This window comes from Neofelis nebulosa, chromosome 2, assembly GCF_028018385.1.
Source record: "Neofelis nebulosa isolate mNeoNeb1 chromosome 2, mNeoNeb1.pri, whole genome shotgun sequence".
NCBI classification, from domain to species: domain Eukaryota; kingdom Metazoa; phylum Chordata; class Mammalia; order Carnivora; family Felidae; genus Neofelis; species Neofelis nebulosa.
Genome location: NC_080783.1, coordinates 4,564,539 through 4,590,399, shown reverse-complemented (window position 1 = coordinate 4,590,399; position 25,861 = coordinate 4,564,539). Strand labels below are relative to the sequence as shown.

Genomic DNA, 25,861 nt, shown 5'->3' with positions numbered 1-25,861 from the left:
ATTTACACATCACTTCCTAGAAATCTCATTGTGTTAACTAGGAGCCTACTGCGTTCTGTTTAGAACCCATAATCACATTTTTATGTGTCTGTATTACGAGTTAATGTGACCTCCTGTCTTTAGCAGATTAAAAAAAATATTCCTTTTCCATAACATCTGCATCGAACTCTGGTTTGCACACAGTACAGGGAGACCCTGTCTGCCCAACGTTCTGCAAACTTACCAACTTTCTTTAGAGCAGGACAGAGAAATGTGAATGGAAAAAGTACCCACTAAATGAATAATTACACACCAAATTAAAACCCTGCATTAAACATAGTCGACAGCAAATACCGCATTCTCAATCATGTTTATTGCTTACAAATTGCATTACAGAGAAATCTACTCTTTTTATTGGCGTGATTAAGCAGAGTGTTAGGACGGCAGAAATACCATTCTGTTAGATTAGATGGAGGCTGGGAACTGGGCTAGTTACATTGCCTCGGTGAATGTACAATTTTGTTAAAGAACACGTTTAACACACAAATGAGGATCGGGCTGTCATTATGGCATCATAAAAGAGTCATCTTAAAATTATATTTATTTATAAACACATTGCCTATAAAACGTGCATATTTAATACAAACGGGAGTAGGCCATTCCATAATCAATATTTTAATTACTGAATTTTTTACTATAGCGGCACAATCCTATATGATATGTCACAATCCCATAGGTTTCCTATATTCTCCTCCCCTTTATCGTGAGAGCTAAAACCTTGTTTTCTTCTAGTTCTGGGGACAGCAGGTCGGTGGATGAGGGTAACACCGTTTGCTTATGGCGCCACCTGCAGGACTCTACGAAAATGAGTTTCAATGCCGCAATCCTCTGCTGGGCTCCAGAAATTTAACCTCAGGCTTATTTTGGCAATTTCATGAAATTCTTGTCTTCAAATAGGACGATGTTGACGTTTGGAGACAAAGTCTTGGGGTTTGAAGAGTATACCTGAGTCCACAAACAAGACGCAGTATTGATCACAGGTGAAACTTTGGGGTTTCTGAATATCCCAAGTGCGCACGGCAATTTTGAGGAAGGAATAATTTATTCTTGAAATAATGGAATTAAAGGTTGCGATATTCCTGCTTTATCACTTGGTCCTTGGGCAGCCCTTAAGAGATGAAAAGCACTTGGCAAGCTAGTAATATCTGCAATTGTAGTGATTAAGCTTCCTCTCAGTTGCCCCGCATCAGGACCGGTCACTGGAGCAGACCAGCTCATTCTCCAAGCCTATATTTTATACCGTTTTTGTAGAGGGTTAAGTGTTCTTTGCAAAAGTTCAACAGCCTGCCCCATCAGCGTGTGTCTAAAGGGTTATTTCAGAGATTGGAAATGTGACAATTATATATATAGTTCCTGGGATTAGCAAACGCTTCCTAAAGAGTCAGTGGTTTTGATTTTCTTCAAAACCCGCTGAATTGATGATTATCATGTATCTTTTTAAAATTAAAAAGACGCAAATACACTACAGAGAGGCCCAACGCCGTGTTCAGAATTTTAAACCTAACAGGCACAGGCTGCCACGTCCGGGGACTGCCTGCCTGTGCCCTGGGGATTGCGTCTGGCCATCCCGCTGTGCCGGGGGCGTTTTGCCCTGTGCAGGGCACAGCCAGGACGCAGGGAGGCGGACCTCCTCAGGACCACTCACTTCTGCATTTAAATCCTCAGTGGTCAGATGGCAAAGTAGTATCGTCAGACATACTCCGTAAAAGCGGAAGGAAACGATTCTTGTTATCTTTTTTTAGTGGAAGTGGCATTTACTCTTTTGTTACCTTCGGCTTCTGGAACCATGTGAATCCGTCATTAAAAATGAAATACGAAGTTAAAAAAAAACAATTTAGGTCTTAGGGAATCGAGTTTATGTAATATACTCAGAGAAAAGTAATGATGTCCAATATGAACCGCCTAAGAATGGAAAACATTTTTAGATCCTTTAATAAAAAAATGCCAGGGTACATTTTGTTCACTGGAAGGGAAGTCAGCCAGGATAATTCTCGCTTTGAAGTAGAATGTCTCGGGGTGCCGGGCTGGCTCAGTCGGTGGAACCTGTGACTTTTCTTGATCTCACGGTTGTGAGTTCGAGCCCCACGTTGGATGTAGAGATTACTTAAAAATAAAAACTTTTAAAAAAGGAAGGGAAATGTCTTTTTTTGATATTTATTTCACCTAGCTCCCCCTCCCCCTCTCTCTTTCTCCTTGATTTGAGAACTTCTGAATACATGTAGCGTAGAACATGGCTGGACACAGTCGTCAAAACAACACGCTTTTTTCCGACAGGTATTTCATTTCTTTTGCCAAACAAAGCAAGTGCTAGCAGTAATTACATTCTCAGAAACTATGAATGAATTCCACGCCATCTGATGAGTAAGCTACAGCCCCAAACAACCACACCAGGCATTTTCGTCCCCTCCAGTCATGACCATAACTCAGGAACGGTATTTAGCCCATCTGGATGGCCACTGGCACATCCGGATGGCCCCCGAGCACATTTCTGGCACCAGTTTGTTTTCTCCTCATTCTTGGGAAGCTGTGATGTCGCTTTCCCGATGAGCTGGAGGCAGAGTGAAGGACGCCCGGCATCGTTGCTCTGTTCCTGCCGCACCGGGGTCCAGGGTAACCAAGAGTGCTAGTCTGGAGGTACGGAACGCGCAGGTGGTACTGGCTGGTGCAGTGGGCTGCGGGAGCTTGTCCCGGAAGCCTCACGACTGTGCACGGGACACAGTGAGGACGGTGATGGATGGAGAGGGGCCTGAACTTCCACCTGCCCCCGGGAATAAACAGGCGTCCCCCGTTCGATGCGGCTCCGAAGCCAGATCGAAAGCGCTTCCTCTCCGCAGCCCACCCCACCATGTTTTCAGGTCTCTCCAGGAGCCTTGCTGACAAATGGGCCTTCTTTGCTTGGCTGTGAGCTGCCCAAGGAGGAGGAGCCCGTGAGCCTGTCTGGTTGGTGACGGGCCCTCAACCCCAAGCGCTGGGCTCGGTGACCAGCAGGCTCGGTCAGAGTTGGTTAAAGCAAAGAGCAAACGGCTAAATGGACGTGTGAATGACTAAACCCGAGGAACTTTAGGGATTAGCTATTCTTGGGCACGCCTAAGTTTTATTTTGTTTATGTATTTTTTAAAAAGCTTATTTATTTTTTTTTTAACGTTTATTTTTTTTTATTTTTTTTTTTATTTTTGGGACAGAGAGAGACAGAGCATGAACGGGGGAGGGGCAGAGAGAGAGGGAGACACAGAATTGGAAACAGGCTCCAGGCTCCGAGCCATCAGCCCAGAGCCTGACGCGGGGCTCGAACTCACGGACCGCGAGATCGTGACCTGGCTGAAGTCGGACGCTTAACCGACTGCGCCACCCAGGCGCCCCAAAAGCTTATTTATTTTTGAGAGAGAGAAAGACAGCGTGTGCGGGGGAGGGTGAGAGAGAGAGGGAGGGAGAATCGCAAGCAGGCTCCGAACTGTCAGCGCAGAGCCTGATGTAGGGCTCGATCTCACAGTTCATGAGATCATGACATGAGCCGAAATCAAGAGTCAGACCCTCAACCGACTGAGCCCCCCCACCCCCACCCCGGTGCCCCGGCAACCTATCAGTTGATCATCCTCTATCAGAGTTTTGGAAGTACAAAGCCAGTATGTTTTAAGGGAGTTCTACTTTGTTCCAGGACTCTAAAACATTTAAATTGTAATGCATTTCAGAAATACGGCCAAACTGTTTTCTCAGGTGGCCGGGATGGAGGGGGGGTGGCTCAGGATTACATCCTATAAGGACAGTATGTTTGCTCAGATTCTCATTTGCAAAATCCAGTGAGGACAGGGCTCCTCAGTGGCTGCACTTCTTACCCTGTATTCTTGCCCTTCTTCTTCTTATAAATGGCTTGGCTTTTCCACTTCTTATCCCTCGATCAGGCTGTTTTCATCTAATAATGATGCAGTCATAGTAACAGAAGGGACCATTTAGTGAGCTCCTTCCCTGGGCGGGCTCTGGACCTGGGGTTTTGCAGTCTCTGGACTCAGTGGGGCCGCCCCCGCCCCCGGGAGTAAGGCTGTTATCCACGCTCGTGAGGAACCCTCACGTTTACAGACGTACATGACCCAGGCCCTAGCCCAGACCTCCAGAGTCAGAATCTGCAATTCAACAAGATCCTTTTCCAGTTGGAGAAACCTACTTTGTGACAGTTCTCTGGCCGAATCCTGACCCCACAGGAGGTGCGTGGACACTTTCACTGTCCAGTTGAGACAATCACATTTGACTTCGGTTAAGTAGCTATTCTTGCTTGGGGGCGCAAACCTTTCCCTGGGGTGTCACTGTGGGCTCCTGCCTGTCCCGCAGCGTGCTGTCTGCCTTTCCAGGACAAAGCGGTCTCCCGAGAGTCCTGTGGTGACCACATCTGCGCACCTGCTCCGTGGAGCCTCACGGCTTCTCCAGGGAAATTCAGAAGCCCTGGTCTGGAAGCCAAGACCCTCCCAATGTGCCCCCATGCCGTCTACTCCTTCCTTCGTCCAGCTGCCAAAGCACAAGGACCCTCCCCTCCAGGAGGCCGGGTATCTGTTCCTCCACCACACCCTGCACATTCCTGCACCCTGCCTTCGAAACAGTGGTGACCGCCGAATGTTTACGGAGGAGGGGCTTGGGGACGGCTGTCCTCTCGGGGTGGCGGTGTGAGGGTGGGTCAGCTGAAGGTGCTGGGGGACGCCGTCCTATCACCCCCTTGGCCCACTGTGTTGAAATCGAGGCTCAGCCCGGCTACCTGCTTCAGGATGTCTGCCCTCACGGTGGGGGGGCGGGGGGCCCGGCTGGCGCCCTTCGAAGCTCCACAGTAGGCCTCATCATGGCGCACACAGCGGCCCATCTATGCTGCAGGTGCTGCCTAGGCCGTGCGCTCCCTTCCAGATCGGCAGCCGTGGGAGCCATGCCCCGCCCCCCAGGCCCGTCTCAGCACACCCGTGCGCTGGCTCAAACTGGAAAAGATGGAGCCACTGCTTCTCCCCAGAGGGTGGTGGCGAAGAGTTCTTGTTTCGCAATCTGGTGTATCGACAAAAACTTTGAAGGCTTGTTAAGGCAAACAGATTAGGGGACATCTACCATCGAAAAGATCGTTTATTACTCACCATTCCCAAGAGAAGGGACACGGCATGCCATGGGGTGGGCACGTGGGGAAGCACCAGAGTTGGTCAGGAGGTTGGGGGAAGGGATGTGGACAAAAGCCTCTCTTGAGATTCCATGGAAGGAACAGGGCCAGGCGGGACAGACGGGCTTAGGATCGGCTAGTGGGAATCATTTCAGCAGGCTCTGGGGTATAAGGGCTGTCCCTACCTGTCTGGCACCTGGCCCTGGGACCGTTAGGACAGGTGGACCGTAGCCCAGAGTGTGACAGCCCAGTAAAGGAGGTGGGTGGGGGTGAGAGGTCTGGATTGGTGGGGTTGCATTTGAAAAGCGTGCTTGGGGGTGAACGGTTTGCTGTCCTCAGGAATCGACCAGCCCTGGAAGGGGCAGTCCCTCCAGGGTCAGCCAGGTCCCAGATACCAAAAGCACCAGAATACAGAAAATAAGGTATGGCCTATGCAGTCCTGACACCTTGAGCAGCTCTCTGTGTATGTGATGCCCAGGCTGGGTTGATGGCGACCCCTACCAACCCGTGTCTATTCCTGGCATCCGGCTTCCTGCAGGTTGCCACAGCTGAATCATTTGGGGTTTGGTGAGAGTGTCAGAAGACTCACATGGGACCAGAACGCTGGGCTCGCCGCCCCTCCAATGTCCCTTAGGGATTTCGGGACTGTGATGTGCTGGGAAGCACCATGGGGCTCCAGAAAGGCCCTCTTGTTACGGAAACAGGTGTTCTCTCTCAGTACGTACCCCTCTCACGTGTTGGGCACAGAGCCTTTGCAGGCGGCCAGGCTCCAGGAGAGGCGGGACAGTGCCTGTGAGGCGGATGGTCTGATGGCTGAGGGGGCAGCATGGAGGCTGTTAACCCACCGCAGGCAGGACACAAGCCTTGGGAAAACAAGTGTATCTTTTCGTTCAACTTCTGTTGAAAAGTCCTCTCTGATGCCAGTACTGTGGCACTCACCACCTTGACCCTCACGAGCAACCCTGAGAGGCAGAAAGGCCTTTTATTGCCAGTTCTGTTCCAAAGTGACCGGGAATCTGTGAGGTCCGTGCGTCCGCCAGGGGACGTGGCAGGTGCCGTCCGGGTCTGCCCCTGCTCCCCCCTCAGCGCACCGCCTCTACGGAAGGCAGCAGTGAGAATCAGAGCCCCAGTCCCAGCGCTCCGGTTTTCAGTACAAAACACCTTCCGGCTCCAAAAGGAGGTAATTTTGCAGGGACTTTGGGAGGGGCAGCAGGGGCGCGAGGTGGAAACACTTCTTGCCAAGTAACTTCCGAATGGCGCAACGGCTCAGGTGCTGCAGACAGCGGGGGGCGTGGGCCAAAGCAAACAAAGACCGGTAGAAGGCCTGGTGCATCTGGAAAGAAGGCAGGCGGGAGATCAACCCTGACAGCCGGGCAGCGCCCTCCACCAAGGGGGCGCGGGGATTTTCCCGAGGTGCTGTTCTAGGGGGTCTGAAGGAAGTCCGTTTTGGGTGACACCCCAGGTAACACAGGTATTCTCCTCAAATCCTGCTCTGCTCCCCCCACTGCACGGTGCACTCGCTGTTGGGCGATGTGCACAGAACTCAAGTCAATGAGACGTGAGGGGAGAGCTTCTGGAGGCTTCTGGGGGCTGGGGCGGGGGGGACGTCCTCACAGTTTCTTAATCGACAGTGACCGTGGACTTTGTTGGGTACCTAGATACACCTCCACTTTGCCTTCTCTGTCCTTTTTTGATGCTTTGTGCTTCCCTGGGTATAGTGTGAGGAAACACACACACACACACACACACACACGCACGCGCGGGTGAGCAGAAACCCAGCGATGCTGTGCTGAGGGGGAAGGAAGGGCGCTCCCTTACCTGAAATACTTCCTCCGGAATCACTTCCCGCCAGGACTCGGACACGCGGAGCTGAGGGTAGGAGTTGAAAAGCGTCTCGATCACCGTGGGGGCTGGTGCGCAGGTCTTCAGCACCTGGTCGGAAGTGGGGGGGACAGAACTTACGTCGACTGGGCTCTGGGTCCAAGTGGGGAAAGGGCCAGCAGACGTGGGGGGGTGTCTGGGTCTCACTTCGGCCACTCCCTGGCTGTGTGACCCCACTCTACCTCAGCCATACTGGGGATAACAGCCCTTGAGGGATCAGGACAGCAGGGCCACGGAAGTTAGTTCCCAGACAAGCGCAAGGCAAGTGGCCCATCTTAGCCCCGTGATGGCAGCACATCCCCGAGTCTGGGCCAAGTGCTTACGCATTCACTTTCCCAGGAACAGGGTGCCGATGGCTCCGTGGGCTCTCCTGGCCTCCAGATTGCTACTCAGAGAAGAGGAAGGAGGTTCTGTTGGTTGGCAGTCTGGTCCAAGGATGGTGTTTACAAATTCTTATCTCAATTTCCTAATGTGTCAGGACATTGAGGGAGAAGGATCGCTTTGCCGTTGAATTTCCTCCCGACTTGGCCTTTCCATTTTATTTCCAGTCTCTGCTGGCAAAGGAGTCCTGTTTTCTTATTTGCAAATTTTACGATTGAAATGAGAACACTATTTGCTTTTTAAAAATCAGCTTTTTCTTGTGATCGTGACATGTGAATGAACACAAAAATGATAGTCCCGATGCACCCCCCCCCATCAACACATGGCCAACCCTGCCCCATCCACACCCACGTTACCTCCGATTATTTTAAAGCAAATGCAATGTATCCTATCATTTCATCTGTAAATGTTTCAGTGTGACTCTTACAGGATGCTTTAGAAGAAACCACATCATTACACGACCTGAGAAATTAACGAGTTTCTTAGCATCATCTAATATATGGCCAGTGTTTAAATTCACAAATTTCTCTTCAATTCTCTTCAATGCCATTATATAGTAAAAAAAAAAAAAAAATTGTTTGTCTGAATAAGAACTGAAATAAGGCCAACAGGGTTGAGATTGGTTGATATGATGTATTATCAGATCTCTTATTTGTGTATCATGTTATAGATTATTGAAGAAACTGGGTGCTTTGTCCAGCAGAGTCTCTCAGTGTTGGGATTTTGCTCACAGTATTCCTGTGGGGTTTGGGGACACGATGTTGCTCCTCTGCTTTTTGTAAATTAATGGTTGGGTTTGGAAAATTCATCAAATTCAGATTTGATTTTGGGGAAGGGCAGGGCAACATCATAGTTTTCTGTTTGAGGCTTAAGATTTACCAAGGGTTGTAAAATTATTCTTAGTATTTCTTCATTGAGAAAACTGAGGTTAAGCAATTTTCTTAAGATCAGGCACCAAATATCTACAGCAGGCAATTAACAAACAGGGCCAAAGGCTGAGCTCCCTGGGGCTCTGTGAACTGAGTCAAATAGAAGAAAGTACTTAAATCCCCCAGTATGGTTGCTCCATTCACAACTTACTGAGCTTGGCTCAGATATGAACCCTTTTTAAAATGTTAAGACAAAACAAGAAATTAGTGTATCTTTGTTCAGAGATAAGCACTATTAACATTTTAAGTATACTAATGTTTAATGCATTTGGACAAAAAATTAATATATACAATAAGAGTGGGCTAATACTTTGCATATTATTTTGAAACTTGATTTTTGTCCACTCAAAACAGATTGTGCACAATTCAGAAATCATAAATGAGCACTTCAACATTACTTCAGTGACCATATAATATTTTATTTGATGAATATATGAGCATATTATAATGTATTCAATGAAACGACTACTGTAAACTGATGTTACAAACAACGAACACTCTTGAATGCGATTCTCTTTCTGCCCCTAACCATTCTTATTTAAATTATTTTTATTTTTTTCTTTTTTGAGGGAGAGAGAGAGAGAGAGTACAAGGAGGGGGAGAGGGGCAGAGGGAGAGAGAGAGAATCTTAAGCAGGCTCCACACAGGTCTTGATCCCATGACCCTGGCATCATTACTTGAACTGAAATAAAGAGTCGGACGCCCAACTGACTGAGCCCTCCAGGCGCCCCTTTATGTAGCTAAGATAATTCTGCCCTCTTCTGACATTGAATTCCTGGAAGCAGAAACGTAGGGTCAAGGAGTCTGTACATTTTAAAGGTTTTAAAGCATCCTGTCAAATTGTGAGTGTGCAAATTGGCACACTTTTTGAAGAATGGAGTATGACAGTATCTCTTTCTCCCTACCCAAATTATCTCATTAGTTATTTAAATTTGATAGGTACAATATGGAATATTTACTTCTGTTTTGGTGGACCATTTGTGTTCTTTTGTGAATTGCTAAATTATGTTTTTTGCTCAATTTTCTATAGTATGTTTATTTTTTTCATTGATTTGTAAATATATTTTATATTTTTGCAAATATATCTTTATATTTGCAAATAATGGTATTTTCTCCTCTCAATATAAATATCCCACATTTACTTTTCTTGTCTTATTACATTGGTGAGAGCTTTAAAGTTCAATGTTAAATAACAATATTGATAGCAGGCATCATTATCTTATTCCTGATTTTAATAGGATTATCTGTAATGTTTCACTAAACCATATAACCTTGGATATTAGTTTCAGATAGACTCTCTGTTCTAAATTCAGGAAGTGTCTTTCTGTTCCTAAGTTACTGTAAATTTTAGGATTTAATTTTATTTTTTGCCTTTTTCTAACCAAGTTGATACAAGATTTTTCAATACAAGATTTTTATTTTGTCTTCACAGAATAGACTCTATTTGACTAATCTGAAGAAAATGCCAGATTCAATTTGCTAAGATTTCTATATCTCTTCTAAGAACTAAATGTGGTTTGTTGTTTCAGTTTTGTAAGCTATTTGTGTCAGGTTTTGATATCACTTTATGTCGACTTAGCTTAGAGAATCTCTCTCCTTTTAGCACATTCCAAGATTTTAAAAGTGCAAACTTCCTGGAAGCGAGAAGGCACGGATCTTGCATTTAACATTGTCTATGCCTGGTCTTATGCTGCAGATAATACTTTAATATTTTCACTTTCTTCCTCGGTTATTGGTATATTTTGATTTCTTCTTTTTTTTTTAAAGATTTTATTAAAATTTTTTTTAATGTTTATTTATTATTTTGAGAGATAGACAGTGTGCGTGGGGTGGGGCAGGGACAGAGGGAGACACAGAATCTGAAGCACACTCCAGGCTCTGAGCTGTCAAGCACAGAGCCCGACGCGGGGCTCCAACTCACAAAATGCCAGATCATGACCTGAGCCAAAGTCAGACGCTCAACCGACTGAGCCACCCAGGCGCCCCAGATTTTATTTTTAAGTAAACTCCGCGCCCAACATGGGGCTCAGACTCACAACCCCAAGGTCAAGAGTTGCACGCTCTACTGCCTGGGCCAGCCAGGCGGCCCTTGATTTCTTCTTGAATCCATTTTGTTAATCTATATTTTCCTGGAAAACAATCTCATCTTATTTTATTTATTAAAAAGATTTTTTAATTCCAGTATGGTTAACATACAGTGTTATATTAGTTGCAGCTGCACAGTATAGTGATTTAACAATTCTAAACATGACTCAGTGCTCATCATGGTAAGCGTACTCTTAATTCCCTTCAGTTACTTCACCCATTCCCCACCCCGGTCTGGTAACCATCAGTTTGTTCTTCTTCTTTTTTTTAATGTTTATTTTTGAGAGAGAGAGAGAAAGACAGAGCATGAGCAGGGGAGGGGCAGAGACAGAGGGAGACACAGAATCCGAAGGAGGCTCCAGGCTCTGAGCTGTCAGCACAGAGCCCGATGCGGGGCTCGAACTCACCGACCACATGACATGGTGCCGAAGTCAGCCGCTTACCTGACTGAACCACCCAGACGTGCCACCGGTTTGTTCTTTATAGTTAAGAGTCTGTTTTTCTGTTTGTCTCTTTTTGTCCTGTTTGTTTTAGTTCTTAAATCCCGTGTATGAGTGAGATCAGATGGTATCTGTCTTTCTCTGATTCATTTCACTTAGCATTGTGCCCTCTAGATCCATCCATGTTGTTGCAAATGGCAACAATCTTCATTGTAAAGAAACTTAGCTTTGCAGGTGTATCTGTCACAGTTCCAATAGGACAGAAACAGCACACTGACGTAGGATCGTCCCGGGAGGGTTTACCAATACAGGAACTATTAAGCCCGGTGTGAGTACAGGGGAAGTCAAAGCACTAATGTGGAGCTGGGAGCTGGGAGCAGGGCCACTTCTGCCCCTGGGACCGAAGGGTGGAGAGTCACGTGGGCTATCAGGAGTAGTGATCTTGGGTTGGGGACATGCAGCCAGCCTGAGGCACAGAGGGGGCCAAGCAGAGACCTCCTCTGACCTCACCCTCCTTCTCCCACTGTCTGCTGGGAGACTGCACTGGTGAAGCCCAGGAAGGCAGCGGGCCCAGGGCCTTCTTGATGTATCTACGCAGGTGGAGAGAAATTCTGGATGGGAGATATCCCCACTCTCTCTAGGAACAAGCACCCCTTTTCATTTGAAATTCTGTAATTGGGGGCACCTGGGTGGCCCAGTTGGTTGAGCGTCCGACTTTGGCTCCGTCACGATGTCACGGTTCGCAGGTTCGAGCCCCGCGTCGGACTCTGTGCTGACCGCTTGGAGCCTGGAGCCCGCTTCGGATCCTGTGTCTCCCTCTCTCTCTGCCCCTCCCCTGCTCACACTCTGTCTCTCTCTGTCTCTCAAAAGTAAACATTAAAAAAAAAAGAAAAAGAAATTCTGTAGTTGTATTTCCAATGTTTTTCCTTGTTTAGTCTTACTGGAATTTCACTAATTTGTTTTTTCAAGGAATCACCTATTGGATTTTATTGACCAGTTCTTTTCAAATATTCGAATCCATTAAATTTTGCACTTATTGTTACTAATGCCTTTGTTCCTCTTCCTGACCCCTTGGATTGACTGCTCAGTTAATTTAGTAACATTTTTTTCCACTTGAGTCATAATAAAAGCAACTTTTAAAGTGGTGTGGGTACGGTCACAGCCCTAAGTTTTGAGGCACAGGGTTCTAACTCTCTCTCTTAAATATTCTGCAATTCTGTAAGTACTGATGCAATAGTTTTTTTGAGAGTGTGCTATGCAATTTTCAAAAGGTTATTTTTGAAAATTAGCTGTTTGCTGTTGATTTCTGATGCATTGTATTACAGCCTTTTTTTAAAGTTTACTTATTATTTTGAGAGAGACAGAGAGAGAGAGAAAATGCAACTGGAAGAGGGACAGAGAGAGAGAGGGAGAGAGGGAATCCCAAGCAGACTCTGCACTGTCAGCACAGAGGGGGAGGTGGGGCTCAGATTCACGAACCGGGAGATCCTGACCTCAGCCGGAGTTGGACAGTTAGCGGCCTGAGCCCCCCAGGTGCCCCTCTATTACAGCTTTAAATGGTATCTGCCTTGGAGTACCAGAAGTTGTATTCTGTTGGCAGGGTGCGAAGTTCGACATGCACTTGTCACATGTATGATTGGAAGCTTCTACTCCCCCCTCCCCGCCACTTGATCTATGAGAGACCGAGATGTGAACTTAAAATCACCTAGAATTACTATTTTTCAGTTAGTTTCTCCACTGTAACATCACCTTTCTTTGGCACATAGGCTTCTGATGGTGTGGACCGTATTCTTTATCTCACCGTCAGGGCATCTTGTCCCTTCAGTTAGTGGGAATTCTCCTATGTTGCGTGTTAGTATCAATGCATCGTTTTATTTTTCGTTTGTTTTTGCTAGAATTAGCAAAACAATTGTTTTTGTTTCTGTTAACCCTCTCATTCCGGTTTTAACGTGTTTTGAGTCTCTGTGTTGGTAACAGGGCAGTTTAAGAAATGTACATTTATTGTTATCAATAATCTATTTGGGCTTACTCTGTCTTATTTTATTCTTTATGATTTTTCAAAGGTTTAATTATGTATTATTATTATTTTTTATTTATGTATTTAGTAATCTCTACACCCAATATGGGGCTCTAAACTAATGACCCTGAGATCGAGAGTCTCCCGCTTCTTTGATGGAGACAGCCAGGTACCCCTATTCTTTTATGATTTTTTATGCCCGTTCCTTTGTTGTCTGATTTCTGTTATACAAGTTTGTGGTTTCCTTGTGTTTATTCTTATATTTTGGAAGTACGTATCCTATTTAAAATTCTCCTAGTGGTTACCTTCAAGATAAAAAATAATGGCCCATATTTTCTAAACATTAGAATGGTATTTTTTGCGTTCCAGATGTGCCATTATCCCTGGCACATCTCTAGATGTGCCACTGTCTTCTCCTAACCAATCCTTCTCCTTCCTTAATAACATCTGGAGTTTTGGTTCCAGATCATGATTATTACAAGGTCGTATTTTATGTTGCGTACTTCCTTCAGAGATAACTTTTGGTATTAGCGTTTAGTTTTACAACCTGCCTTACAATTACTCGAGTTGTCTCTATTTTCCCTGAGTTGTATGCCCACCACCTGTCCATTAAGCCTTTCACCCCACATATTTACCGAGCTCCTCCGAGAAGCTAGGGACCGTGTTATGCCTGCATGCTACAATGGCAAACTCTGCCTTCCCAGAATTTTACAGCCCCCAACTAGATGGTCCCAAATAAAAGTAAAATCAATAATAGACAACAGGTGCCATAGCAACTGTGGTGGGGGGATCACGAGGTGCTAGAAGTGGGACCTAAGTCAGACTTGGATTCGCAATGGGGGCTGAGTTGGTCAGGGGAAGACCAGCTCTGTGGAGTAGGTGACACTGGAGTTAAGACCAGGTTAAGGAGTAGGAGTTACAGAAGGTAGGGCGGGTTCAGAGGGTAAGCGTGTGCCGGGTGGAGAAAACAGTGGCCAAACCTGGGAGGTGAGGAGATGCTGAAAATGTTGGCCGGGGCGCAGAGCGTGATGTGGGGCATGTGAGCCAGAGACTGGGGAGGGAGGCAGGGTGCCGTCAGGCCGAATGCTGACCTCCAGGATGAAGCTGGGCGACCTGGAGGGCACGGGGGAGCCCTGGGGGGAGTGACAGGATCAGATTTTGATTTCAGAAATAGCACCATGGCTACAACGTTGTGAACAGTTTCCGGGGGCCATACTGGAGGCAGGGGGCCCAGTTCAGGGGACGTGTCCAAGGGCCACGGGAGAGATGGTGGCGGCTGAAACTCAGCTGGTGGCCGTCAGGATGGAAAGAGGAGGAAGATGCTGAGACACAGGGAGGAGGCAGAGGGAGGGAATCTGCAGACTTGAGTTTCCCAACCCCGAGATGCTTTTCCGTCTTATCCCTTCGTCCGCTGGAGTACTCCCATCCCATTGGTCTTCAGCCCCAGATACCGCAGACACCCTGCCCTTGCTAGGAGCACCAGCAGGCTGCCACACCCAGTTGCGAAGTGCTCCCCTCTCCCTGTGCTGTGTGGGCCACATCTGATGCGGTTAGTCAGGTCCTCCTCTGTGACATTCTTCACTTGGCTCCCAGGAAGCCACGCTCTCATCCCACCTCCCTCACCGGCTGCTTCTCCCCAGCTGCCTTCTCCTCTCTCCCTCTTCTTGATGTGAGAACACCCCTGCATTCATAGGTCCTTCCTCTTCTTCTTCTTTTTTTTAAAAAATGTATCCTCACTTCCTGGTGATCCCATCTGGTCTCCTGGCTTTCAGTACCATCCATATGTAAATAAGATGCAGTCCATATATGCAGTGGAATATTACTCAGCCATAAACAAGACTGGACTGTTGCCATGTGCAGCAACACGGATGGAGCCGGAGAGTCTCCCTGAGCAAAATAAGTCAGTCAGAGAAAGACAGATAGCGTACGATTTCACTCATGTGTAGAATTGGAAGACACAAAACAAATCAAGAAAGAAGAACAGAGACAAACAAACAAAAACCCAGAGTCTCAACGATAGCCCCCTCAAACGCTGGGCTCGGACAGCCTACTGCTTACTTGCTATCGAAAACAAGCCCCCAGTTCTCTTACTCTACCCACAACCTTCCATTTCAGCTGATGGCAAACCCATCTTTTCAGCGTCTCAGGCTGAATGCCTTGGAGTTGGCTTTGACTCCTCTCTCCCTCTCTCTCTCACATCGCTCATCCAATCTGTCAAGAAATCCTGGGGGTTCCGTCTTCAAAATATGTTCAGAATCAGAGAAGATCCTGGCAACAGCCTCCTAAGTCGTCCCCCCACTTCTGCACCCCCTCCCCTGATGTATGTTCTCAGCACGGAGGCCAGAAGGGGCCCCACCAAATGCTAGTCGGGTCCTGCCACTCTGCTCAAACCCCTCTGATGGCCAAAGTCATGACAGTGTCCCGCAAGACCCCACACCATCCACGCCCCTCCCCTACCCCTGGTCCCATCTCCTGCTGTCGCCAGCTCTCTCTACCGTCAGCCACACTGGTCCCCTTGTTCCACACACAGGTCAGGTTTACTCCTGCCTCAGGCCACAGGCTGGCTGCTGGTCAGCTCGCCCCTCCCCCCCAGACACCTGCACACCTGCACAGCTGATGCACTCACCTCTCAAGTCTTGGCTTAAAGCCACCCACCCTGGATACCGCGCTTAAAACTGCAACTGCCCCCCCCCCACTATAGTTTTTATCATTTTATTGGCCCATTGATGATGCTCATTGTTTAAAGCTTGTCTTCCTGTTCGAATGTAAGCTCTATGAAGGCAAGACTACTTTTTTGGTTTTTTTCTGAACTATGCCCAAAGCACTTAATATGTTGCTGACGCATGGCTGGTGCTCAGTAAATATTTGTTGCATAAATAAATAAGTAGAACTTTGTCTTTTCTTTTCATCTCTCTCCTTTCCTTCCTTGTTTCCCAACTGCCTTTTCTAGCTTCCTTCCTTCCTTCCTTCTTTCTTCTTTCAAATGATTTTAAGTAATCTCTATACCCAAAGTGGAGCTCAAACTCACAACCCTGAGATCAACAGCATTCTCTAATGAGAATGAGCCAGCCAGGAATCCCAAGTATATATATGTTAAATGCATTAGGAAGGCAAGGTTGATAAGACACAAGTGTCTTACTTTTACCACCCAAATGAAAAGCATCTTGGCTGAGTCTAAAATTCTAGCAACCAAACTTTTCCTTTAAAAATCTGAAGATGAGAGGTGTCTGGTCGGCTCAGTCAGTGGGGCATGTGACTCTTGGTCTCAGGGTTGTGAGTTTGAGCCCCACCTTGGGTGTATAGATTAAAGAATCTGAGGATGATATTTAATTGTCTTCTGATAATATTGCAGCAGAGAAATTGGAGCCTAGACTGATTTTTATTCCTTTATGAATATTTTCTACTCAGATACTTTGCAAGATTTTTCCATGCATTTCAAAAGTAAAATTTTTTTTAACGTTTATTTATTTTTGACAGAGAGAGAGAGAGAGAGACAGAGCATGAGTGGGGGTGGGGGTGACAGAGAGAGAGGGAGACACAGAATCCGAAGCAGGCTCCAGGCTCTGAGCTGTCAGCACAGAGCCCGATGCAGGGCTTGAACTCACAGACTGCGAGATCATGACCTGAGCGGAAGTTGGACGCTCGACTGATTGAACCACCCAGGCGTCCCTTTCCATGCTTTTTTAGAACACTTGTGCTAGAATGTATATAGAAGTGTGACTCCTATCACTGATTTGCAGAGAATATCCATTCGACTTCTGTGAGTTAAGATTTCTAGTGCAGCTAAGTTTTCTTCTATTATGTCTTTGATTACTATTTCTTGTTTCTTTTTTAGAGAGAAACAGTGTGTGTGTGTGTGTGTGTGTGTGTGTGTGTGTGTGTATGTGAGTGGTGGAGGGAGAGAAAGAGAATCTTAAGCAGGCTCCACACCTGACTCAGGGCTCGATCTCGCAACCCTGAGACCATGACCTGTGCTGAAATCAAGAGTTGGATGCTTCACCGACTGAGCCACCCAGGTGCCCCTGATTACTATTTGTGATCCATTTGTTCTAGGCTCTTCTTCAGCAACATCACTTATCTGTGGGTTGGTTTCTACCCTCTGTCCTTCATAAACACCACTTTCTTTTCTAGTTTCGTGGTTTTGTTTTTTTCTTTTGCACTTAGGAAGAACTTTTTAAAATTGTTTTATGTTTATTCATTTTTGAGAGAGACAGAGAGAGAGAGAGAGAGAGAGTGAGTAGGGGAGGGGCAGAGAAAGAGGGAGACACAGAAGCCAAAGCAGGTTCCAGGCTCTGAGCTGTCAGCACAGAGCCCGACGCGGGGCTCAAACTCACGAACCACAAGATCACGACCTGAGCTGAAGTCGGACGCTTAACCAACTGAGCCTCCCAGGTGCCCCAAGAACAGCTTTTAATGTTAATTTTCCTTTGTAGCTAACACGCTGTGGTTGACTTTCCAACACTCCAAAGGATTAGTTTAATTCAATCGCTATAACTCCATTCCCCTTGCCATGACTGGTTTGGGGAAGTGCAGGTTTAAGTCAACTGGGGCCAGTGAAACACAGGGGAGCCTCCTCGGGGCTTCTAGAGAAAAGCAAGTGGATATGAAGTGAGGAAGCTGGCTGGCCCAGTTGTTGCTGGAAGCCATTTTCCGACCAAGAGATGAGCCATCCTGAGGACGAAGCCAAGTCACGAAGGTTGGAAAACATCTGGTTCCTTGGGGACCTCCTGGGGACACAGAAACAATCCATCCCGAAGCCTGCCCTTACTTCTCCATTTCTTGTTATATGAGATACGACGGAGGCTGGAACCAAGTCTGCCCGGTGGGGGCTGGGAGTATGGGGAGGAGCCGTCGAGGGTACCGGAGCCTTGGAAATGCAGGCTTCTTCCCTCCCTTTCATGGGGTCTCCTTTCGCCGAAGCCAGCCAGCAGCCGGCTGGTATGGGACTCTGAGTTCGAGGGGTCTAGCCGCACCATCCCCAGCCCTCAACATGCAGAGCAGAAGGCAGGGACGCCAGGGAGTGGATCTGAGGTCACACGTGCCAACAGCACAGCTCCGTCACTTACGTCACCGACGTGGTTCCTTTTATGAATCAATTCTGCTTTTTGCTTCCCTTCAGGCGCTGTCCAAGCCGCCGCTGTATAACCTTGTCCCCACCCCACCCCCCATCCCCCTTGTCACATCATGCTACTGCCTTGTCCCCTTAACCGGCTCTGTTTTAGGCACTTAAAGGCTATGTCTTCTTGCGCTCTGTAGATGACGGCACACAGCTTCTCAGATTTTCTTCTGGATCTTTTGATGAGAGGTACGGATTTCCTTTCTACTCCCTCGATGCCGTCCCCGCATTTTGTTGTTGTTGTTTTTCTGCCCCCTTTCCCCCCTCATGAGTCTATTTATATGTCTGCCTATTTGTCATTGATTAAGGCAAGAGCCAGACAGGAGGTCTGGCAAAATGCGGGCGAGGTCCGTGATGCTGTATTTCCCGGCGGGAGACCGGAGGGGCCATGTGGAGGAAGGCTGGCGAGGACCATGCTCAGCCCTGTCCCACCTGCACGTTCACCTGGTGACTGCGCCCCCCGGGGGCCCTCTTCTCGTACCCTATTCCCAGCACAGCTCGCAGGTTGCTATGCAACCCGGCTTCCTAGGTTTCCACCTTTGCACTTTGCTCCATCTCCGAGAATGCAATGTATCTCCAAAGGCATCCCCTACTGCCTGGTCGACTTTAAAAACGGTTTTGTAATGTGCGCCTGGCTGCCTGAAAACGTAGGGCAGTGCTGAGGATTTGCTTTCTCTCCCGGCTCCCTTTCCCGTCTCCTTTCCCTCCTCTTGTCTTGGCGGCTCTTCTAGTACGGGGACAGGAGCAGTTGCACTTTAAAAGCTGGTCATCGCAGTGCTACTGTAAGAATGATCATCTCTGGGCCCCGTCCTACCCCAAATTTGGGTTTTGTCCCAATCCATTACTCTTACGAAGTCAGAAGCGGGCGTTAGAGAAGGAGAGAGACGGTGAATGCCGGAGACGGAGAGGTACAGGGAGAGCCGGGCAGGCAGACGTCTTCCCACCCGAGCCCCGGAGCCCGACTTTATCCCTTCACCAGCACACAGCGTGCCCCTGGCGTGAGGGTATTTCTGGCTTCCAGAAGCCACCACTAACATGCCGTTTCCTGGAGCACGGTGGTCTCCGATTTCGATTGCCCCCCTTTTGCGCTGGGAGAAAACCGCACCATCAAGCTGAGCGGTTCACACCGGACCCCTCCAGATCCAGTCTGGTGACACGTATATGGTGTCCTATGCAATGCCTGCTTCTTCAGACCCTCCCCGGGCTAGCCCTATCCCTCCGGTGACCCTGCGATTGGCCCTCAAACTTACTCTCTGCAAAACGTTAAATGGCTCCCAGCGACTGCAGGCGCCAGGGAGGCCTCCCCGCACCGTCCCCCCGCCCAGGACGAGCTGCCCTCCCTCAGCAGAAGCGCCCCCTCCTCCGGGCCCCTCCTTCCTGGGTCACAGACTGTGATCAAGTCTTATTGCCTGTCTCTGGGAATTCATTTCCTGTCTCTCTGTTCCACCTCTCTGGGGCTCCCCGGCCCTCCCCAGGCCCCCAGCCCCGTGCCCCCTCACGTCTGCCAGGCAGCTGGCTGCCTTCATTATTTTTACGCCAACACAGTTTAAAAAATCTCCGCTGCCTCCTCGCTGTCTGCGGAGATGCGGCTGCCACACTGCTCTGACATCCCGGTGTCATTAGGGCCCACGCACACTCTCCTCGGCTAATGAGGCGGCAGAAAGAAAATTAAGGGGGAAAATCACACAGGCACATTGCTCTGTATGTAGATGGAGAAATAAACCAAGAACAAGGAAAACAGAGGTGCGCTCCCGGAGACAGCTCACCTCCCTCCTCCCACCGGGGAAGCTCGCACACGCACACACAGCTCTGTGAAGACAGGAAACGGGAGTCTGGTTTGTGGCTGCCGCTACCCCGGGATTCTCCCACTAAACCTCTGGTGCAGCTGGCGGTCCTGTGAGGTCGCTTTGCCGCCTTCTGTCACCAGGCAAAAAGAAGGCACCAAAACTTTGGGTCCGCACTTTCAGCGTGGTCGGGGCCCAGAAGGTGAGGCAAGGCCAGAGATCTGCAGATGTTTCCAGAATGTGCCATTCTCGCCACCAACCTTCTTCTCTCCCCTCGTTCACGCTACCCGCATGCCTCGCCTGGATTTTCCACCAGCCCCCTACTCTGGCATGTTCTCCACACTCGAGCTGAAATATCATCCCAAAGACTCATTTGATCGTGTCACCTCTGCTGCTTAACATGATGCAACACGTTCCCATTGTTCTCAAGACAAAGGCGAAAGCCCGTAACCCTTAAGGCCCCTGCCTCTTGCTCCCTCTGGCCGGTTTCCTCCTAGCTGCGCCAGCTACCGGGTCACCTTTCAACTGCATACATCCCAGTGCTCTGTCTGCCCCAGGACATTTGCCCGTGCTGTTCCTTCTGCCAGGAATGGTCCCTCTTTTATCCTTAACATGGCGGCGTCTTCGGCCTTCAGGTCCAGGCTCATTCCGCACCTGCCCGGGGAGCCTCTTACCGCCCCCCCCCCCCGCCACTCCAGCCACGTCAGGCCCCCCGTTTGGCACTTTCAAGGTACAGTGGGCCTCGGTTTAGCAGCTTTCTGGCCGTGGCGACTTCACCTTGAGTGTGTCGTTGTCTGAGTCAAGACTGTCCTCCACTCTCTTAAGGCAGCTCTGTGAGGGCAGGAAATGCACACGCCACAGTTCAACACTGACTCCAACACGGAGCACGGTAATTCCCTGAAATGTCTGTCGAATGAGTAAGTAAGTGCTCAAGGGCTGCCTGTGGGAAGCACAGCCTACGTCTGCGGTCAGATGGCTCATTGCTGGTGCTGTCCCTGTGCTTCCCGCGCTCCTGGGCTGAGTCTGAATGATTTAGGCCGCCTGGCTCAGGGGCACAAGGAGAGAGAGACGTGAGCAAAGCCCTTCACTGCAGACCAGGCCTCCTCCGACCCTCGGTCCACTGGTGACGGCTGCAGAACAAGTCGGGTCCACATGTGTGTGTTTAGAGAAACACTCCTGCCTACTCTCCTGCGGGCCGGGCCCCACCTGTCCCGACGCCTTCCGAATCCAAACCTGGCTGCGGCCGGCCGCCGCGTCTGCACCTGCCCTGGAGTCCTGCCGTCTGACTCTGCTGTTAACTAGCGGGCAGCCGGGCGGAAAGTCCTGGCTTCCTGTCAACATGCTTGCTTCCTAAGCTGTGACACCACTTTGATTTTCAGGGCAGAGCACTGTGCACGGCTCCGATGGATGCTTCGAGTCCGCCTGCCGCGGCGACGGTGCCTTTGTCTGGGCCTGGGGGAGCTGTGATTTATGTCATAAGCTCGCTGTGAAACCTTTGCCTCAGTAATTCTGAGCTCCGTGGGTGTCTCTTTACATCTATTTAAAGCACGGCTGCTGCCCACGGACCGCGTGCTCTGTGACATTCCCTGGTGCCTCTGTATACGCCCCGCCATGGTGCTGAGTCCTGCCTGCAGAGTCGTTTCAATGTTTTGCTGCGCGCTCCACGAGTCTGCTGAGCGGAGTCGGGTCTCTCCCTTTGATGTCCTGCGTGGCGATCAGACCCCTTCCCCGGCGGACCGACCGCTTGCAGGGGCCTGGCTGCAGGAGCACGCTGCTTCCGTGCTTTGCCCCGCTGTCCCGGGGCAGGGCCACAACAACACAGGCGCTTGTGTCTTTGCTTAGAACATTCTCAGTGGGGTGGTAAACGCGTTTCCCTTTGAAACCTGCTCCGGACCGCAGTGCCGGGGGCCGGGGGCTGCGGACCCCACCAGCGCTCCTTTCGGGGGCGTCCCCTCGAGGTGTGGGGAACAGCGCAAAGAAGTCAGAGCCCCGTGTCCAAAGGTTTAACCCACAGGCCGCTGTGGCCCGGAGTCGCCAGCATCCCTGCACTCATTCAGCAAACAGGGACTGAAGATGTGCGGGTTCGGGCGTGGTGCTCCGTGCAGGGGAGGCAACGGCAGTGCGGCTGTTTTGTGAATGCCTCCGAGTATTAAGATTCCTCAGGGAGGCTCCGTTCCTTCGCAGATGGCGTGAAACTGCAGACAGATCGTCACTTCTGGGAGCCAAGCACTTCCCAGGGCCTCTTGGTCCCTGCTATAACAAACAGCCTCCACATTCAAACCTACCTGCGGCTTGCAGCCCGCTGACCATGCTACATTCCTGTGGGGCTGGTGGAGTGGGGGGCGGATCCCAGGAGAGGGCCCAGAGGGGGCCCAGAGGGGGCGCCCTGTGCCTTGTCCGGCATCTCAAGGTCGAGGTAGGGTACTTACAGCTCTGAAGACAGAGTTCAGGCGCTAGACGCCCTGCCCCCAGGGATGATGCCCAGTGAGGTCGTGCCTGGGACTTGGAAACCCACAAAGATTGCGTGATTCTAAGACCAACAAAGGAATATTTACTACTGGTCACTACTGAAACAAGTGGACTTTTTTTTTTTTTTTTCTTTTAAAGAATTTGCCACAAATATTTTTCACTTTTGGTCCATCACGTAAAGTCACTTCTTTTGTCTTGTTTCTTTTTCCTTCTTTATGCAGTTTCACGCCCCGAGGGCTGAAGTATCTTGCTTTAATGCAAACGCAGTGTGAAAGGGAGGGACAGCAGGTGGGTCTTGATCCCATTTTATTGGTCCATGAACTAAGACCAATAAAGGTTGGGACCCATTATAATGTAAATGATGACTCAGAAATGTACGTGTTATAGAATATAAAAATGTGGGTGTTCCTTCCCTGTCAAGAGCCTGCCATACTGGGATCCTGCCACAGTGGAGTGCCACGAGAGAATTACTTGTCACCGTGATGGTGAGGTAATGAAACACTCAGGGAGTCCAGTGGGTGGGTTTTCCACGTTTCACCTACGTTTTGATAGACACACTTGGCAAAGTTAGCATTTGAGAGAAATGTGTGAATTTTACTATTTCAGCCCACCTGGAGTACTGTCTTTTATTTATTGATTAAAAAAATTTTTTTTAACGTTTATTTATTATTGAGAGACAGAGAGACACAGAGCATGAGCAAGGGAGGGGTAGAGAGAGGGGAGACACAGAATCCCAAGCAGGCTCCAGGATCTGAGCTGTCAGCAGAGCCCGACGCGGGGCTCGAACTCACAAACTGTGAGATCATGACCTGAGCCGAAGTCTGTCGCCTAGCCACCTGAGCCACCCAGGCACCCCGAGTACTGTCTTTTAAAAGTAGTAGCTTTTCAGCTATTCGTTCAAAACTTAACAGGCCAAAGTATGTCTCTTGCTTATGACTGGCGAGCCTGGGGATAATTTTTAAATCAAGCATGCTCGATTTGACATCTAATGGCACGACTTCCCTTCAGTGAAGTCTTTTACGGGGAGGACAATATCTTCTTATTCCAACCAATATTTGGGGAACTTTTGGAAACATTTTCCACCTTCTAAGTATTTTCTCTGATGGGACATCTTTAGTCGTCATATTTATCATTTCGGGGTAGATCTGACACGTGGGAAAAGTGACAAGCTGCTCAGAGTGAAGTCTGCAAAGCGGGGTTGAGGTCCCAACAGAGCCCTGACCCAGCGAGGGGCATTTCAACCTGGCTGAAACCCAGGTAGGAGACCGTCATGAGCCTGGCGTATTTCCCAGGAGTGTGGTGTGGACGATATGGCAGAGATCTGCAAACAGTGTGAAGTGCTTTCCTTAATCTCATCGGTAAGGTAGGTGGTCAGAGTGGGTATTTCGTTTCAGATCCCACAGGAGACCCATACCTATTGTTTACCAATTACACCAAGAGGTAACCTGCCAAAATATTTTGGGCCATGATGACGTCGTGGAACTTAGTGCCTGGCATCGCCAGGTAACTACTATGGACGGATACAGTCAGGTTGGCAACTTAATTTTCCTTTTTTCGTTTTTAATGTAGGCTCCCCCAGGGTGGGGCTTGAACTCGCCACCCTGGGACTGAATCCCATGCGCTACAGACTGAGCCAGCCAGGCGCCCCAAACAACTTAATTTTCTAGTGACTCCGGCCAGGAGGCTTCTGGGTCCTGCTCTTCTAAGTGTGGTCCCAAGACCAGCACCCTCGGCCTCACCCGGGAGTTTGTCAGACATGCACACCCCCCCCCCCCCATCAGAAGTTGCATATGGACGGGGGGGGGGGGGTGGCGCGGGTAGGGCTGCTGGGCCCTTGAATCTGAGAAGCGGCGCGAGCCCCGCCGCAGGCCCGTCCCCGGGGGGGCCCCCTTACCTTGGGGAAGGCGTCGGGCCACACGCTGGGGGAGCCGTGGTTGAGCAGCGCCTGCACCGTGCGCTGCGACGCGGCCTCCGCGGCGAAGGCTGCGGTCTGCAGCGCGCGGGCCAGCGGCGAGGCCCCGCCGTAGTCGAGCGCGCCCGCGTCGGCGCCGTGCCGCAGCAGGAGGCGCGCCAGGCCCGGGAGCGCGTGGCCGCAGGCCTTGTGCAGCGGGCTGCGCTCGTCCTCGTCGCGCGCGTCCGCCGCCGCCCCCCGCCGCAGCAGCAGCGCGCACAGACGCAGGCGGCGCGCGTGCTCGTCGGGCCGCCGCGCCGCGCCGCACGCCGCGCTCAGGGCCGTCTCGCCGCGGCCGTTCCTCGCGTCCACCGGCGCGCCGCGGCCCAGGTAGAGGCGCGCGTGCTCGTCCAGGCCGCGCTGGGCCGCCACGTGCAGCGGCGTGTCCCGGCCCGCGCCGCCCGCGCGCTGCACCGAGGCGCCGTGCTCCAGCAGCGCTTGCGCGCACCTGCGGGGAGGCCAAGGCCCGGTCAGCGCGGGGCGGGGCGGGGGCGCGACCCCCGAAGGCCCCGCCCCGCCCCCTGCCACGCCCCCTGCCACGCCCTTGCGCCCTGTCCCGCCCCGCCCCACCGCACCCTGGCTGCCGCTGCCACCCCCAGCGCCAGTTGACTTCGTGGAAAGCGAGGGGCGGGGGCGGCCCTGAGAGAAAGGACCCGAGTTCGGCCGTCCCGTGCCCAGGCTATGGGAGTCGAGACTGAGCTGGGGAGAAAAAATGAGATTTTGGCAGACCGGGGTGGGGGTGGGGCCAACCAGTTGCAAATGGTGGAAATAGCTAGCAACGTTTCCTCAGGATCCACGTGCTACTTTGGAGGGTAATGTGGTTCAAACGACAGTGCCCGAAGCACTAACTACCTGGGCTCTTTGTCATGGCTGGCGGTCACAGAGGGCTTGGGAGGCCTGGTGCTAAGGAGGGTCCCCTAGACCGGCGGGCTCTTCCGCAGCAGCCGGCAGGTAACCCTGTAAGCTACGCAGCTTTGGTGACCGTGCGAGGCAAGGCTCGCCGCGCTCCCGCAGAGGGAATCCATCCGTCCCTCAAGGCACTGACACGGACTGGCACTGGGGGGTCCTCCTACAGGGCTGCAAGCTAGGTGGAACATGCCTAATTGTGGGGCTACCTTTGTTTCAATCAGACTTGCCCTTGGAGACTGTGGATCTTGGCTGCACCCATGTGAGTGCAGACCCCAGTGGTCTCCTGGGGACTCGAGACGCCCACAAGACCCTGCGGTCCCCCCCAGAGGTGGGTGTCTTGGGCTGCCTCCACGTTCACCGACTGGATCCCCAGAGTGTCCTGTTACCCAGGCATCAGTGCCTCTCCCAGGAGAGAGAACCCCAGACTCCTACCTAAGCGGGGACGGCAGGCTGATGACCAGGCAAGGCTCATGCTGGACCTTGGGCCTCGGACGCTAGTGGGAAGCTCTCCCCGAAAGCAGGAGGCCAGTCCTGCATTGTGCTGACCTTTGTCTCTCGTGGACACTGCCAAAACACCAGCCCCACCTCAGACACCTGCTCCCAGGTCAGCTCCCCGACCTGGCCGTTAATGTGTTTGCCTCACCTTTGGAGTCAAACACTCCAGCATGCCGGCCTCAGGCCAAGCCTCCGCTCCTGCTGGCTGGTCCAGGCCTGTGGGTCCCCTTCTCATCCCTGGTC

The 25,861-nt window shown here is 50.4% G+C and overlaps 1 protein-coding gene across 2 annotated transcripts in view; it reads right to left on the bottom strand.

Annotated features, from left to right (window-relative positions):
* ASB18 (ankyrin repeat and SOCS box containing 18) overlaps positions 1–25,861 on the bottom strand; it is a 51,919-nt gene that overhangs the window by 3,343 nt on the left and 22,715 nt on the right. The window contains exons 3-5 of one of the 2 annotated variants that reach the window (XM_058700274.1): positions 24,158–24,662; positions 6,980–7,093; positions 5,113–6,494 (exon numbers count right to left, since the gene is read on the bottom strand). In XM_058700274.1, the coding sequence (XP_058556257.1) occupies positions 6,309–6,494; positions 6,980–7,093; positions 24,158–24,662 (805 nt within the window). In that variant the 3' untranslated portion in view covers positions 5,113–6,308. Of the gene's footprint in view, positions 1–5,112; positions 6,495–6,979; positions 7,094–24,157; positions 24,663–25,861 lie in introns of those variants that run through there. The other variant, XM_058700284.1, reaches the window with a different exon arrangement.